Source organism: Pelodiscus sinensis, chromosome 24, assembly GCF_049634645.1.
Source record: "Pelodiscus sinensis isolate JC-2024 chromosome 24, ASM4963464v1, whole genome shotgun sequence".
Taxonomy (NCBI): Eukaryota; Metazoa; Chordata; order Testudines; family Trionychidae; genus Pelodiscus; species Pelodiscus sinensis.
In genome coordinates, this window is record NC_134734.1 from 9,961,850 (window position 1) to 9,976,493 (window position 14,644).

Consider the following 14,644-nt stretch of genomic DNA (forward strand, 5'->3'; position numbering starts at 1 on the left):
AAAACTAGTTCGAATTAGCGTTTTGCTAATTCGAACTAGCATGTCCACATTAAGTGGACCCTGAACCGGGGTTAAGGATGGCCGGAAGCAGTGCCGGCAGGGCATCAGATGAGGACTTAGAGCGTGGAGCTGCTGCCTCAGGCTAGCCGAGGGCTGTGCTTAAAGGGACCCGACCCCCACCCCGGACAGACAGTTCTCAGGGGTGCCCCGCTTGCAAAGCAGTCCTGTCTTGGAGTGCCCTGAGTGCCCACACTGGGCACATCACAGCACTCGGCCATCAGACCGGCTGCACTTGCCGCAGGCTGCCATCTGGGGAGAGGGGACAATTGGGGGGCTGCAGGAGAGCTTCCACCCCCAGAAGCCTGCAGAGCCAGCCCAGTCCTCCCCATCGGGGGCTCCCTCACCTCCTTCCACTTACCCTTCCCTAGCCCCCCTTCCTGATGTTCAAAATAAAGAAAACGTGTGGTCAAAAATAGAATCTCTCTTTATTGAACAAAACTCGGGGAGACTGGGAAAAGGAGGTGGGAGAGGGGAGGGCAACTAAAATGATCAGAGGTTTGGAACAGGTCCCATATGAAGAGAAGCTAAAGAGACTGGGACTTCTCAGCTTAGAAAAGAGGAGACTGAGGGGGAATAGGATAGAGGTCTATAAAAGCAGGAGTGGGGTGGAGAGGGTGCTTAAAGAAAAGTTCTTCATTAGTTCCCATAATAGAAGGACTAGAGGACACCAAAGGAAAGGAATAGGTAGCAGGCTTCAAACTAGTAACAGAAAGTTCTTCTTCACAAAGCAAAGAGTCAACCTGTGGAACTCCTTGCTGCAGGAGGCTGTGAAGGCTAGAACTAGAACAGAGTTTAAAGAGAAGTGAGATAAAGTCATGGAGGTTGGGTCCATGGAGTGGTATTAGCCAGGGGGTAGGAGTGGTGTCCCTGCCCAAAGTTTGTGGAAGGCTGGAGAGGGATGGCACGAGACAAATGGCTTGGTCACTGTCTTCGGTCCATCCCCTCCAGGGTCCCTAGGGTTGGCTGCTGTTGGCAGACAGGCTACTGGGCTAGATGGACCTTTGGTCTGACCCAGTACGGCCATTGTAAGCTTAGGGCTCAGGGTCGGGGGTCTCACTGGACCACCTTGATTTTCATGCACACCTGCTCCTGGGTGGCCAGGCTGGCAGCTCTCGTGCTCTAGACGGCCACTTTCCTGTGCCTAGTGCGGAGGTCGTGGACGAGGTCCACGATGTCCGCACTAGCCCAGGTGGGTGCCCGCCTCTTGCGGTCCCGGGCAAGCTCCCGGGAGCTGCCAGCCTGGTCCCGGGAAGAGGGGGAGGGCTGGGGGGCATCGGGTGGCTGGCTCGAGCCGTGCCAGGTGCAGGGTCTGCTAGCTGGGTGCTGGCAGGCTTGCACCTGACACGGGCACCGTAGCCAGCCTGTGCCCCTTTAAGGGGTCCGGGGCCGGGAGGGGGGCAGACGAGTTTCCCTGGTGTTGGCCAGAGTGGCCACCAGGGCAAGCTGGGAAGGGCTAGCCTCCCACTAGTTCGAATTAAGGGGCTACACACCCTTTTATTCGAACTAGTAAGTTCGAACTAGGCTTAGTCCTCGTAAAATGAGGTTTATCTAGTTCAAACTAAGCGCTCCGCTAGTTTGAATTAAGTTCGAACTAGCGGAGCGCTAGTGTAGCGCCTATCAAAGTTAATTCGAACTAACGTCCGTTAGTTCGAATTAACTTTGTAGTGTAGACATACCCCAAGAGTAGGTGCACACACAGCCCCAGAAAACACATGTGTGCTCAGGCTCACCTGCACAAGCAAAACAAATATATTGATCTGGAAATATACATACACTTTCCCTAAACACAAATGCTTGTGCAAACACAAGCGTGCCCACAGTCACTCTTGCCTGCATGTGCCCATGCCTGCATAATCTTTCATTTGGGATGTGAAAGGTTAACTGGTAGGGGCTGGAGCAGCTCCTTGCCTGCTGTGGGCAGGGTCTGCTCTGGTCATCCATAGCAGCCCTGTCCACAGTAGGCCGGAGCATCCCACAGGCGGGGGCTGCTCTCGTGTCCAGAGCAGCCTCTCTCCATAGGGAGTCTGGGTGCCCTACAGGCAGGGACCCCCTCTCCCGTGTCCCCTTTAACCAGTTAACCAATGAAATGGGATTTTATATCTGTATCTTGCATGTGCACACAGACACGCCGGCATACACAAAACACAAAATGCAGGCATGCATGCACACATGCAGTCTTGCATGAACATGTGCTCAATCGTGAACTCATGAAACTGCATGGACACCACTGTACACATACTCTGGTTGACTTTCCCTTGCCACCTCCACATCCCCCAGCTAATCTCTGCACCAGGATGATGTGGATGGTGAAAACACCATGCCCTAGTGCAAACAGGGACTGAAGGGGTGGACCTCTGCACTAGTGCAAGACGTATAGCCTGTCTAGTTGAGTGTATGTGTGGGAGGCTGTGGAGCCCTTGTGCACAGCTGGGATTGGGGCCGGGGGAAGAGGAGGGTTTATGTGTCTGGCTGACCATGCCAGGTCCACTTAGGCCCAGATGTGTGGGGAGCCTTGGGCTATACAGATAGGAGATGGATCAGGCTGGCCAGATGTATGTGGGAGGGGTATTCAGATGTCTGGTGGGGCTGGGTGCAGCAGAGGCTTCCTTCCCTGTTTCATCCACATGTTTGTGAGACCTGCAGCCATTGGGGAAGGCTGTCCGAGTTCCATGTCCAGATATGCTTGTCTCAGGACACCATCCAGATATGTCGGGGGTCCCTGGGACCAGCTGAGGCCAGCTCTCCAGATGCATTCTCCTTCTGGGAGGCCATACAGATACCCTCCTTCTGGGAGGCCACACATAGGCTTTGTCCTCCCACCTCCAGCACCCGGCTCCTCATCTCCTCTCCCTTCTCTTTTCTGCAGGTGACTCAGCACCGCCATGGACATTGGCGGCTTGGAGACGGTGGTGGCCAACTCAGCCTATGTGTCAGCCCGGGGCAGCGTGGATGCCAGTGCGGCCTCCACTTTGCGGGACAAGAAGATGCGGGCAAAACTGAAGCTGCCCCACATCACGCAGTGTGAACACCTGAAGGACCAGATGGACCTGAACTTCCAGAGCATCTGCCTCCGGCAGCCCATTGGCAAGCGGCTCTTCCAACAGTTCCTGGAGGACCAGGAGGCATTCAAGGCGGCTGGCGGACTCTGGAAGAGCATGGAGGAGTATGCAGCGTCCGAGGAGAATGAGAGGACCCAGAAGGCCCAGAAGACTGTCAACCAATTCTTTGACTCAGCCTCCAAGACCTTCTGCTCCTTCCTGGAGGAGAAAGTCGTCATGAGGGTCAAGGAAGATGCCAAGCATGGGCGAGCAGACCTCTTCAAAGAGACAGAACAGCACCTGTTGAAGCACCTGGAGGACCAGGCCTTGGCCAAGTACAAGGACAGCTTGTTCTTTGCCCGCTTCCTGCAGTTCAAGTGGCTGGAGGGGCAGAGTGTGACGGAGGAGTGGTTCCTGGATTTCCGGGTGCTGGGCAAAGGGGGCTTTGGTGAGGTCTGCGCCTGCCAGATGAGGGCCACCGGCAAGATGTACGCCAACAAGAAACTCAACAAGAAGCGGCTCAAAAAACGCAATGGATATGAGGCAAGAGCTTGGGGGGGGGCAGGCCCCAAGGCTAGGAGCCAGGACATCTGGGTTCCATCCCCAGCTCTGGAAGAGGAGTGGGGGGCTGATGGATTAGTTCAGGGGAGGGTTAGGGAACCAAGACTCCTGGGTTCTCCCAGCTCTGGGAGGGGAGCTGGCTCTTCTAAGTGCATGGCCTTGGGTCCAGTTGGCTGGGGCAGAGCCGTGTGGGCTGCTGTGTACAGGATCCTGGGTGCCAGGGTGTCCTAGGTGGCGTGGGGCACAGGTGTGGCCTCGAGGGCTCTCTGATGTGCCTGCAGCTGGGTCGCTCCATGGGCTAGGGGTTAGTCTGGAGGGACACAGCCCCTCTCCCCTCCACAGAGATGTGGGGCTATGGTGACCCGCCTTGTTTCATTACTGGGTGCTCAGGAGGCTGGTGCAGATCCCAACTTCCTTTGCATTGCTCCCCACTTCTATGGAGAAGGGACAGCGGGGCACATGGATGGGGGGACTGAGGAGGGATGGAGGGTTTGGTATAAAGATTTTTACTGCCTTCTGATTGGTTAGTGCAAACATCTCCCACAGTTTGATTGGCTATTGAGGAGCCATCCCTGGGTCTCCTCATTGGTGCTGGGGCCCAACTCAGCTGGGAGAGACAGGAGCCAGTCTTGGGACAAGGGAGCTAGATTGAGAGCCTGGTCTTTTGGGTTCTCTCCCTGTCTCTGGGAGGAAATGAGGGTTAGAGCTTAGCACAGGGGGACTGGGAGCTGGGACTGTCTCTTGCGGTGTTTTCACACCATGGCATTGGCGTGTCTGCTGCTTTCACAACCCAACACTTTCAGTGGTTTGATATTTGCTAAAGGCAGTATCTGCTAATTGTGCCATGTGGCCCTGCCCAGAGAGAAGGAGCCTGATTTCCTGGAGCAAGGAAGTGGGGTAGACAGTGTCCTGCAGAGGTGTGTGTGTGTAATTTAGGGGTTTCCCAACTACATATATTACCTGGATGTTTCTGTAGTCATCTGGGAGAAGTGTGGGACGTCATCGGTAGGTTTCAGAATTAACATAATCAATTGCAATGCATGAGGCAACTGCCTTCTCTAACTGCGAGGGTCTCAGGCAGCTGAAGCTAACCCCAAACAGCCGAGGTCCCCAAACAGCTAACCCCAAACAGCCAAGTCTGAGGCGGGGATCATAGGATTCCGTCTGTAATTCTCCATAACAGTGACATCAGAATTGTTCTGTTACCAATGAGGAAGGAACGACCGGAAGCCATCTGGGGGGCAGTAGGTGGGGAGCAGTTCAGACACAGCTTTACTTTGAGATTTAGGGTTCAGCTTGAAAAGGCAGGGGCAGGGGATACCAGCCTGAGCCCTGCCATTGGAGTTTGGGGTGCAGGGCTGAGGTGAGGTATGTGGGAGGTTTGGGGGTTCGGTCTGAGTTTGAGAGGGAAGACTGAGGGGCTGAGCTGAGTTTGGAAATAGCCATTCGAGGGGGGTGGCTGTAAGATGCAGGGCAAGGTTGAGGGGTTCAGACTGTGTGAGTGTGTGCATGCGAATGATTGCTTGTGCGTGGGGGGGGGTGAGAAAGAGAGAGCTCCCCACTTAGCAAAGCCCACCATGGCCTAACACACACATCCCTACACCAAAGCCACACTCAGTTTGACACACACAGGACTTGATGCACACACACAGGCCCTCCCCCACAACACCCCCCCCCCCAGCTATGCCCCAAGATAACCGCCCACCCCCGCACTGAGTTATTTTGGTCCAAGCAAATTAGCACCAGCTAATCCTGGCTGCGCTTCCCTGGAAAGAGGCTTGGGGCTGAGCCTCATGTGCTGAATGCCAACCTCCCCTCTTTTCTCCTTATACACTCCTTCCACCCTGCCCCCAACGCACCCATCCATCCCTCCATCCGCCCACAACCCTCCCTCCCTCCACAATCTATCCACCCTCCCACAATGCAACCATTCCTCCACCCCATCCATCCACCCTCACAATGTTTCCATCCATCCATCCCCCCACCCCACCATCCATCCCCCCTCTACCCCATCCATCCACCCTTACAATGCATCCATTCATCCCCTCCCACAATGCACTCATCCATCTATTCATCCACCCCCACAACCCATCATCCATCCATCCCCCCACAATGCACCTGTCCATCAGCCCATCAGCAGCCCCTGACCCAAAAAAGGTTCCCCACGCCTGCCGCGCACCCTCCCTTCCCGCACATTGTCTCCCTCCCTTTGGACCCCTCCCCCACCTCTCTATGAGGCATTGCAATGGACCAGCGTCTTGCACCTGTGTGCCCTGTGCCCCACGCTGCTGATGCCCAGGGGCGACTCCCCACTGATCCATCCCTTCCACTTCCCACCAGGGCGCCATTGTGGAGAAGAGGATCCTGGCCAAGGTGCACAGCCGATTCATTGTCACGCTGGCCTACGCCTTCCAGACCAAGGTGGACCTGTGTCTGGTCATGACCCTCATGAATGGTGGGGACCTCAGGTAAGTGGGGCCCTTTTGTGCCCCTCCCTGTATGGGGGTGGCATCATAGGAATATCTACCCAGTCTCAGGAAATCCCCCCTCCCGGGCTTATCCTGGGCTACAGCCAAGCCCCCATAGCTCCCCCCACCTCTTCATCCATCCCTCCATCTATTTCCCCTTCGCCATCATGTTCTTCTCTGTGGGCCTGGCTCCCTGGCAAGACAACATCTCACATCATGCACCATGGACAGGGATTCCCATGGTGCACTGCTCTTCCTCTCCTTGAGAATGTGGTGCATCATGGGAGTTGTATTTCAGTTGCCTCATGTCCCCTGGGGTGCAAAATCTGACAATCAGGGTGCATGGCCTTCCAAGCCAAGGTCCTCTGTCCTGGTCACGTGTCCCCCCTGTCCCCAGGTACCATGTCTCCGAGTCACTTCCCCCTCTGCCCTCCCCAGGTAGCAAGTCTGTGTCACACCTTACCCCTGCCCTCCCTATGTACTTCCGCTCTGCGTCACCTCCCCCCGACCTCCCTCCGGAGGTACTGTGTCTCTGTGTCACCTACCCCTCTGCCCTCCCCAAGTACCACCTCTGCATGTCACCTCCCTCCTTTCCCCTCAGATACTGCATCTCCACATCACCTCCTCCCCGCCCAGCCCAGGTACCGCATCTATGCATCACCTGCCTCCTTCCCGCCCCCCCTCCCGCCCCAGGTACCATGTCTACAACGTGGATGAGAAGAACCCTGGGTTCCCAGAGTCCCGGGCTGTTTTTTACACAGCCCAGATCATCTGTGGCTTGGAGCACCTGCACCAGAACCGCATCATCTACCGCGACCTCAAGCCCGAAAACGTGCTACTGGACGACGCAGGTGAGGGGGTGGGGCTGGGCTGGGGGTCATGGGGTGGGGCTCTGGGGGTGAGGGCAGGGAGGGGTTAAGGTCTTGAGGGGAGTGGATGTGTGTAGGGGCGTGGGAGAGGATCTCGGGAGGAGGGGGCGTCCCACCCCATCTAATGTTGGTTCCCGTCTGCCCAGGCCATGTCCGCCTATCAGATCTGGGGCTGGCGGTGGAGCTGCCAGAGGGGAAGGACAAGACCAAGGGGTATGCAGGGACACCAGGTGAGCAAAATGGGGAATCGCAGCTCCCTGAGGGGGGGGCAGGGCTGTAAGGGCCCCTGTCCCCCCACTGTCTCAGGGATTCGCTCTGGTACCCCTTCTGCCAGACCCCACTTCAGGGTCCCCCATCCCAGCCCCCTTCCCTCCCCTTCTCTACCCCTCCTGCTCTGCCCCCAGCTCCTCCAGCGCCTCTCCCAGCCCCCTCTCCAGGGTTCCCATCTCAGCTCCCATTGCTCCAGTCCCCTGGCTCCACCTCTTCAGCCCTGCTCTCCTTCTCCCAGATGCCTCTCCAGGCTCCCCCAGTCCAGCCATCCTTCCCTCCATCCCCCACCCTTTCAATCCTTTCCCCCAACCCCCAGCCTCTTTCCTTCCCCCCACCTCAAGCCTCCCTCTCCTAGCCCCTAGTCCCCACTCCAGGTTACTCTGTCTCAGCTCCCCCCACTCCAGCCCCCTTAGCCCCTTTTACCCCATCCCTGCCCCCTACCTCCAGCGCCGCAGCTCCCCATCACAGACCTCTTCCCCCACTCCACCCCTTCCCCCACCCCTCCAGTCCTAGCCCCCCACCTCCAGCTCCCCGCCAACCCCTAGCCCTTCATCCCAGCCATCCCAGCCCCCCCAGCCCCAACTCAGACCCCAACCCCTCCTCCACCCTGCCCTGCCTGGGGTCTCTCACCCCTATCTCTCTCCCCCAGGGTTCATGGCCCCGGAGCTGCTGCAGAACCAGGAGTATGACTGGAGTGTGGATTATTTCACCCTGGGGGTGACGCTCTATGAGATGATTGAGGCCAAGGGTCCCTTTCGTAGCCGGGGTGAGAAGGTAAAGGGGACCTGCTCCCCCCACCATGCAGCCTCCAAACGAGCCCCAGAGTTATCCCTGGTCTGTCCCTCCCAGCCCGAAGCCCTAATCCATGGAGAGGGGGAGGGCTTGGATTGAGAGGCTGGAAGGGGGGCTGCGAGGAGAGGGGTCTCAATGGGGCGCAGGAGGGAGAGGAGTGTCTGGAGGAGGTGGGAGTTTGGGAGGGGGAGGTCTAGGAGTAGAGGGAGGCTCAAAGGTGAGGGGCTAGAGCAGAAGTGGTTAGGAGTAGGGGAGGGTTGGGAATAGAGGGGGCTCAGGTCAGGGGAAAGTCAAGGGAGTAGAGGGCTCAGATGTGGAGCTGGAGGTGGGAGGAGAACAGAATCAGAGGGGGGATCTGGGATCCTCAGCCTCCCCACAAGGGGGTGACAAGGACCAGGCCCAGCACAGCCAGGGGTGTCCGTCCATCTGTCCATTGTCCCGCCCACCATGCAGGTGGAGAACAAAGAGGTGACCCGGCGCATCCTACATGACCCTGTGCAGTACTCGGAGAAGTTCAGCCCTACCTGCCAAGCCGCCTGCGAGGGGCTGCTGGCCAAGGACCCAGCCGGTCGCTTGGGCTTCCGCGACAACCAGTGCGCCCAGCTCAAAGCCCTGCCACTCTTCCAGAAGATGAACTGGGGCCGCCTAGAGGCAGGTAACATGCCCCCCTGAGTCCTCCAGGGGTCTCCCAAGTCCTGCTAGCTCCCAGGATGAGGGGCTCCCCAAAACCCCCATTCCATCCCCCATCCTCCAGGGCTGAGAAGCCCCCCTGGCCTGTCCCAACCCCCAAGATGAGGGGTCCACCACTGAACCCTCCCAGAATTAGGAGGAATCCTCCACACCCTGACCCATCCCCCTATATTGCCCACCCCCAGTACAAGGGATTCACAGCCCCCCCCCCCAAGAGAAATCAAATGTAGAGGTGATGGGTTGCCAACTCATCTTCTCAAGTCCACCTGCCCAGGGCACCACCACTGTGTGTGTGTGTTACAGAGTGCACAGCCTGTGGTTCTGTATTTCAGAGACCTTTGTGTGCATGCAGTGGACCAGTGGTGTGTACAGGTTGGGGGGGATGATTGTGATATGTATTGGGGCATCATGTGTGTTGGCGTTGCTGTGTACCTTGGGCTGTGACAGGTATTGGGTACTGGGGGGTTTTGTGTTTGTGGTGTGTATGGGCATCTGTGTGTGGGGTGGCTGGGGTGGATTTTGGGCTACAGTGTATATTGGGGTTGTGCTCATTGGGAGTTGTGTGCATGGGAGCTGTGGCAGGTATCTGGGATTGTGGGTGTCATTAGCCATGTCTGCAGCGGTTGTGGTGTGTATTGGGGGTTGTGTGGTGGATATTGGAGTTTGTGTGTGTGATGGCTGTGGAGAGTATTGAGGGTTGCGAATATTAGGTTGCATGCATGATGTTTCTGGTGTGTTAGGAGTTGTCTAGTGGATATTGGAGTTTGTGTATGCAGTGGCTGTAATGGTTATTGGGGGTTGTGCATGTCAGGTGCTATAGTGGGGACTGAGAGTCGTGGTTGCAGTGAGGACAAGTGTGCTGACGTGGGGAGGGGCATGTGGTGGTTACACTGGGCAACCATGTGTATTGCGTTATGTATAGATTGGTCGTAGTTGGGTTGTGTGTGTGCTGGTCATGGTGAGGAACCAGTGTTGGTGATGACAAGACTGGTTGTGTGGAGGGGGGGATCACAGTGGGGAACCAGGCAATGGTGCCAGAGGGTTGGATTGTGTGTGTTGCGGTTGAGGTGGGGTTGTGTGTGCGGTGGTCATGGTGAGGAACTGAGCAGTGTTGCCACGGGGTTGTGTGGGATGTGCAGTGGTACTGGTTGAGTTGTGTGTGCATTGATCACAGTGCAGAATCAGGCAGTGGTACCATAGGGTAGCATTGTCTGTGCTGTGATTGAGGTTGGATTGTGTGTGCAGTGGTCATGGTGTCCACAAGCTTGTGCTGTGCACAGCCAGTTGCATTCTGCATCGAGGCTGTCCCTCCATAGCCCCTAACACTCCACCCATGTTTCCATGTCCCCCCATCCAGGTCTGCTGGAGCCACCCTTTGTGCCCGACCCCAAGACGGTCTACGCCAAGGACATTGAGGAGGTGGGCGCCTTCTCCACAGTGAAGGGGGTGATGCTGGATGACCAGGACAAGGCATTCTATGAGGAGTTCTCCTCTGGCAACATCCCCATTCCCTGGCAGGAGGAGATGGTGGAGACCGGGGTCTTCGGGGAACTCAACATCTGGGGGCCCAAAGGCACCATCCCCAGGGACCTCGACCACACCATGCCCGCCAACAGCGTCAGCAGCAAATCAGGGACGTGCCTCCTGCTGTGAAAGGGAGGAGGGGGGTGGGAACACACTTTCTGCCCCCTGGGTCGCCCCAGAGACTCAGCTACTCCCAGCCCACTAGAGACCTCATGACTCCTACAGTGGTGGTCTCACAGCCACACGGGATGAGGAGAAAACCCAGGAGTCCTGGATCCCAGCTCCCCCTTTCCCCCCGCCCAACCCCCTAGAACCTCCCTCCCCTTACAGAGCTGTGGAAGGAAGTGGGTTTGGAAAATTAGAGTGAGGGGGAGGAGTGAGACCCAGGACTCCTGGGTTCCATTCTTTGCTTGGGGGGTTAGGGTGGTGGCTTGGGCTGGGAACCCGGACTCCTAGGTTCTTTCCCTGGTTCTGGGAGGGGAGGACTCCGGCCTCCCGTGTTCCATTCTTGGGACAAGAAGTTTGAGGAAAAATTATACTCATTGCTATTCATCAGCATAACATTTCAATAGCACTTTATCCCCCATTAAGTAATTCCCCTTTCGTTTCCTACAGTCAGGATCCTCCCCGATTTCACAGACAGCTGGGCGGGGAGGCAGGAAGGGCTGATGGTCCCTCAGGGATGGGACTGGAACCCTGGAGTCGTTGCCTGTCACCTCTAGGTCAGCAGGTCCCGTCTTTGGACCAGAGGGCTGGGGGGGAGGGGTCAATTCTTCGTCCCTTCCTGAGTCGTTTAGTGGTGGTCACCGGGTTCTAGCCCATGACACAGCTCCAGGGTGGTCTGCCATCCAGTTTGGTGTATGTTCTTCTGCCGTTTGTCTGGCGGCATGGTAGCTCCATTCCCCTTGTCATGAGTTTAGTAGCCAATTTTGTATATAATAATAAATGGGGTTGTGGTCACGGCAGATGGACCAGCCTGCAGTTGGTCTTTATCCTAGGCATGCACAGGGAGGGTGGGAGGCACCTGTGTCGTGTGTTGTGGGTGGGCATAGACATAAACTACACATCCAGCAGGGTTGCAATCTCACACAAACTTCAGTCACCGTTGTACAGTCTCCTAAAACACACCCCACCCCCACTTCTACAATCATTCACAGATATGCATTCACAGCCAAACAAGCTCTCATTCCTGTAGCTAGTCATTCAGAGATATAGTCACAGCCACACAATTTGTTTCTCTCTCTCTCCCTCTCACTCACACACACCATTGTCATAGTTGAAAAGTCATAGTCACATACATATCTACAGTCATTCTGTCATAGACTCTTTACTACATCCTCCTCCCACCACATAATTACAGTCATTCACAATTGCACTCACAACCCATACAGTCTCTAAGTCTTCCCATGCGGTACATTCTCTCGCAGTTATAATCGCTTAATCAACCCACCCCATTACAGTCATTCACAAGTACAGCCATAAAGTCTTAGTCACACATACAGATACAGTCATTCACAGATGCATAAACTCAGGCTCAGACACAGTCTCTTAATCTCACAGCCATGTCTTCATAATCTTAGGTATGCATCCTCACACAACTGTAGTCATTCACAGTTACACTGTATCAGTTGTGTATGGATGCATAAGTAAAAAACTATAACAGCATGACTGTATTTGTGCATGAGATTAGGAGCCTGGAGTTGAGCTTGTACATCTATGAATTACTGTAACTGTATGTATGACTAAAACTTGATGGCCACAACTGTGAATTACTGTAGTTTGGTGTGCATGATTAAAAGAGTATGATTGTGGGAGACTGTATAAAAGAGACTAAAATATTATACTAATGTGACTGTAATTATGAATGGCTGTAGTTGTGGGTAATGTAGTTAAGAGCCTAAGAGAAATTGTGTGACTGTACAACTATAACCACAGTGTGTATGTGTATGACAGAGAGAGAGTCTACAACATTATATTATATCATAATATAATAAGGTTATATTATATCTATATTAATGAATGACTGTAGATGGATGTGCGATTATGAGACTCTAGGTATGTGCAGACTCTAGGAGTACGTCTAGACTACAGGCTTTTGTCGACAGAGGCTTTGTCAACAGATACAGGCAGTCCCCGGGTTACGTACAAGACAGGGACTGTAGGTTTGTTCTTAAGTTGAATTTGTATGTAAGTCGGAACTGGTACATATTGTAGGGGAAACTCTAGCCAAACATTTCTCCAGAGCTCAGTTTTATTCTCCCACACCTCACTTCCCTCAGTCCTTTATTCTCAAGCTGAGGTGTCTGCTGAGAAAAGCCGCTCCGCATCTCCCTGGTCTGCTGGGGGGAAGCAGCTAGTGCAGGGTTGCCTCACCCCGTTTGTAAGTAGGGATCTGATGTAAGTCGGATCCATGTAACCCGGGGACTGCCTGTACTGTCGACAAAGCTTCTGTTGACAAAGAGTATCTAGACTACATCCAGTTCCGTCAACAAAGCAAACCACTTTGTCGACATGAGAGTGTAGATGCAAAGGACAGTGTAGCTGCAATAACGTCTTCTGTCGACAGAACTCTGTCAACAAAAAGCATTATTCCTCATAGAATGAGGTTTACTGCTGTCAACAAAACTGCTGAGTTCTGTCGATGTTATGTCGACAGAACTCGGCGGTAGAGTAGATGCAGGTATAGTTTTGTCGACAAAAGTCCACTTTTGTTGACAAAACCCTATAGTCTAGACACACCCATACTGTCGACAAAACTTCTGTTGACAAAGAGCGTCTAGACTACATCCAGTTCTGTCGACAAAGCAAGTCGCTTTGTCGACATGAGAGTGTAGATGCAAAGGACAGTGTAGCTGCAATAACGTCTTCTGTCGACAGAACTCTGTCAACAAAAGGCGTTATTCCTCATAGAATGAGGTTTACTGCCGTCAACAAAACTGCCGAGTTCTGTCGACATAATGTTGACAGAACTCGGCGGTAGTGTAGACGCAGGTATAGTTTTGTCGTCAAAAGTCCGCATTTGTCAACAAAACCCTGTAGTTTAGACACACCCTAGGTGTCTATAATTAAGAAACTGTAGTTGCCCACTATTACACAGCCTCAAATACACACACACACCACTCAGTCACACATACTCACACTTGTACCATCTTTTAGCCACACACATAAACTACTTCAATTGGCAAAGAATTAAGCGAAGGCAGATAAATGTCAGGACAGCCCCCAGGCCTGTCTGAAAGATGCTTCAGCTGAATCCAAGTTGTACAGGCCATCTGGGTGTAATACTTCAGCCTATGCTGGACAAGAGGTGAAAATTAGGTCCTTTCTGGCCTGAAAATTGATAAACTCTATCCACCACTACACACAGTCATTAAGTCTTTGGATTACACACATGCACACACACTACAATCATTCACAGTTACACAGTCTCAGTTGTATACAGAGAGTGAGTCTTTGCAGGCTGTTTATGGAGCTGAAGTGTGTGCACATAAACACAATATGAGACCATCACTTGCAATCACAGTCACCTCAACAAAACAGAAGGAGCATGACAAAAATCAGACCCTTGGAAGCATGCATATGCCAACAAGCAGGCTGACATTCAGTCACTCAGCCCTTTACAGACTGACACACAAAGCACTGGTTGCAGAACTGCCATTGTGTATATACAGTCAGTCTTGTGCGAACAGTGACAGTCATCCAACCACCTAGGTTAAGTCACACATGTAACACACACAGTCATACAGTCACTGTTGCGCAATCACTGTGTAAGACACAGACACCTGGAAACAAACACCATAGACACAGTCTTACTCAAGCACAGCCACAAACACACCACAATGCTACATGAGTACAATCACACAAGCAATGTGCTGCAAAATCAGTCACAGGGCTACAAAATAATCTCACTTGAAGAGGAAGCCTTTCACAATCACCATCACAACTAGACAATTGCACCTGATCTCAGCTACTCATAGCCACACCATTGCTGACAGCCACACAGACAAGCAGAGACCATCACAACAGCTCCCAGACGTGACTCAACATTGTCGCAGCTGCACAAGTGTTCAAAACCACAGTTCTACATTGTCACAACTGTCTAGCTACTCCCCAGTGTCAGTTGGCCATCCTCACAGCAGCACCAAACCTCCTAGTCACAGCATGACCCCCAGCACCAGCACAGTCCCATGTCATCACAACCATACCTAAGCCCAGCCCTGCACTGTCACAGCTACTCCTAGTCTTGACTGACACTGTCCCAGACACATAACCTCTCCTAGGCCTAGCCCTGCCTGACACTATCCCAGACACACAACTATTCCCAGGCATAGTCCCACATGGTCACAGTCTGACTCCATCACAGCTGTTTCTA

The 14,644-nt window shown here is 53.9% G+C and overlaps 1 protein-coding gene across 1 annotated transcript; it reads left to right on the forward strand.

The window, feature by feature from the left end:
• The first annotated feature begins 2,732 nt into the window (after positions 1–2,732).
• Positions 2,733–10,859, forward strand: GRK1 (G protein-coupled receptor kinase 1). The gene is made up of 7 exons (XM_075907751.1): positions 2,733–3,641; positions 6,000–6,127; positions 6,821–6,978; positions 7,143–7,226; positions 7,916–8,040; positions 8,512–8,713; positions 10,106–10,859. Exons 1-7 carry the CDS (start codon positions 2,943–2,945, stop codon positions 10,399–10,401), a joined length of 1,692 nt encoding a protein of 563 aa, XP_075763866.1. The 5' UTR covers positions 2,733–2,942; the 3' UTR covers positions 10,402–10,859.
• Positions 10,860–14,644: the final 3,785 nt, after the last annotated feature.

Bases quoted from the DNA above. Each gene is read 5' to 3' on its own strand.
- GRK1 (XM_075907751.1), top strand. From the start codon at position 2,943: ATGGACATTGGCGGCTTGGAGACGGTGGTGGCCAACTCAGCCTATGTG. The intron at 6,128-6,820 runs GTAAGTGGGGCC...CTCCCGCCCCAG, and splicing joins ATGAATGGTGGGGACCTCAG to GTACCATGTCTACAACGTGG. The intron at 8,714-10,105 runs GTAACATGCCCC...CCCCCCATCCAG, and splicing joins CTGGGGCCGCCTAGAGGCAG to GTCTGCTGGAGCCACCCTTT.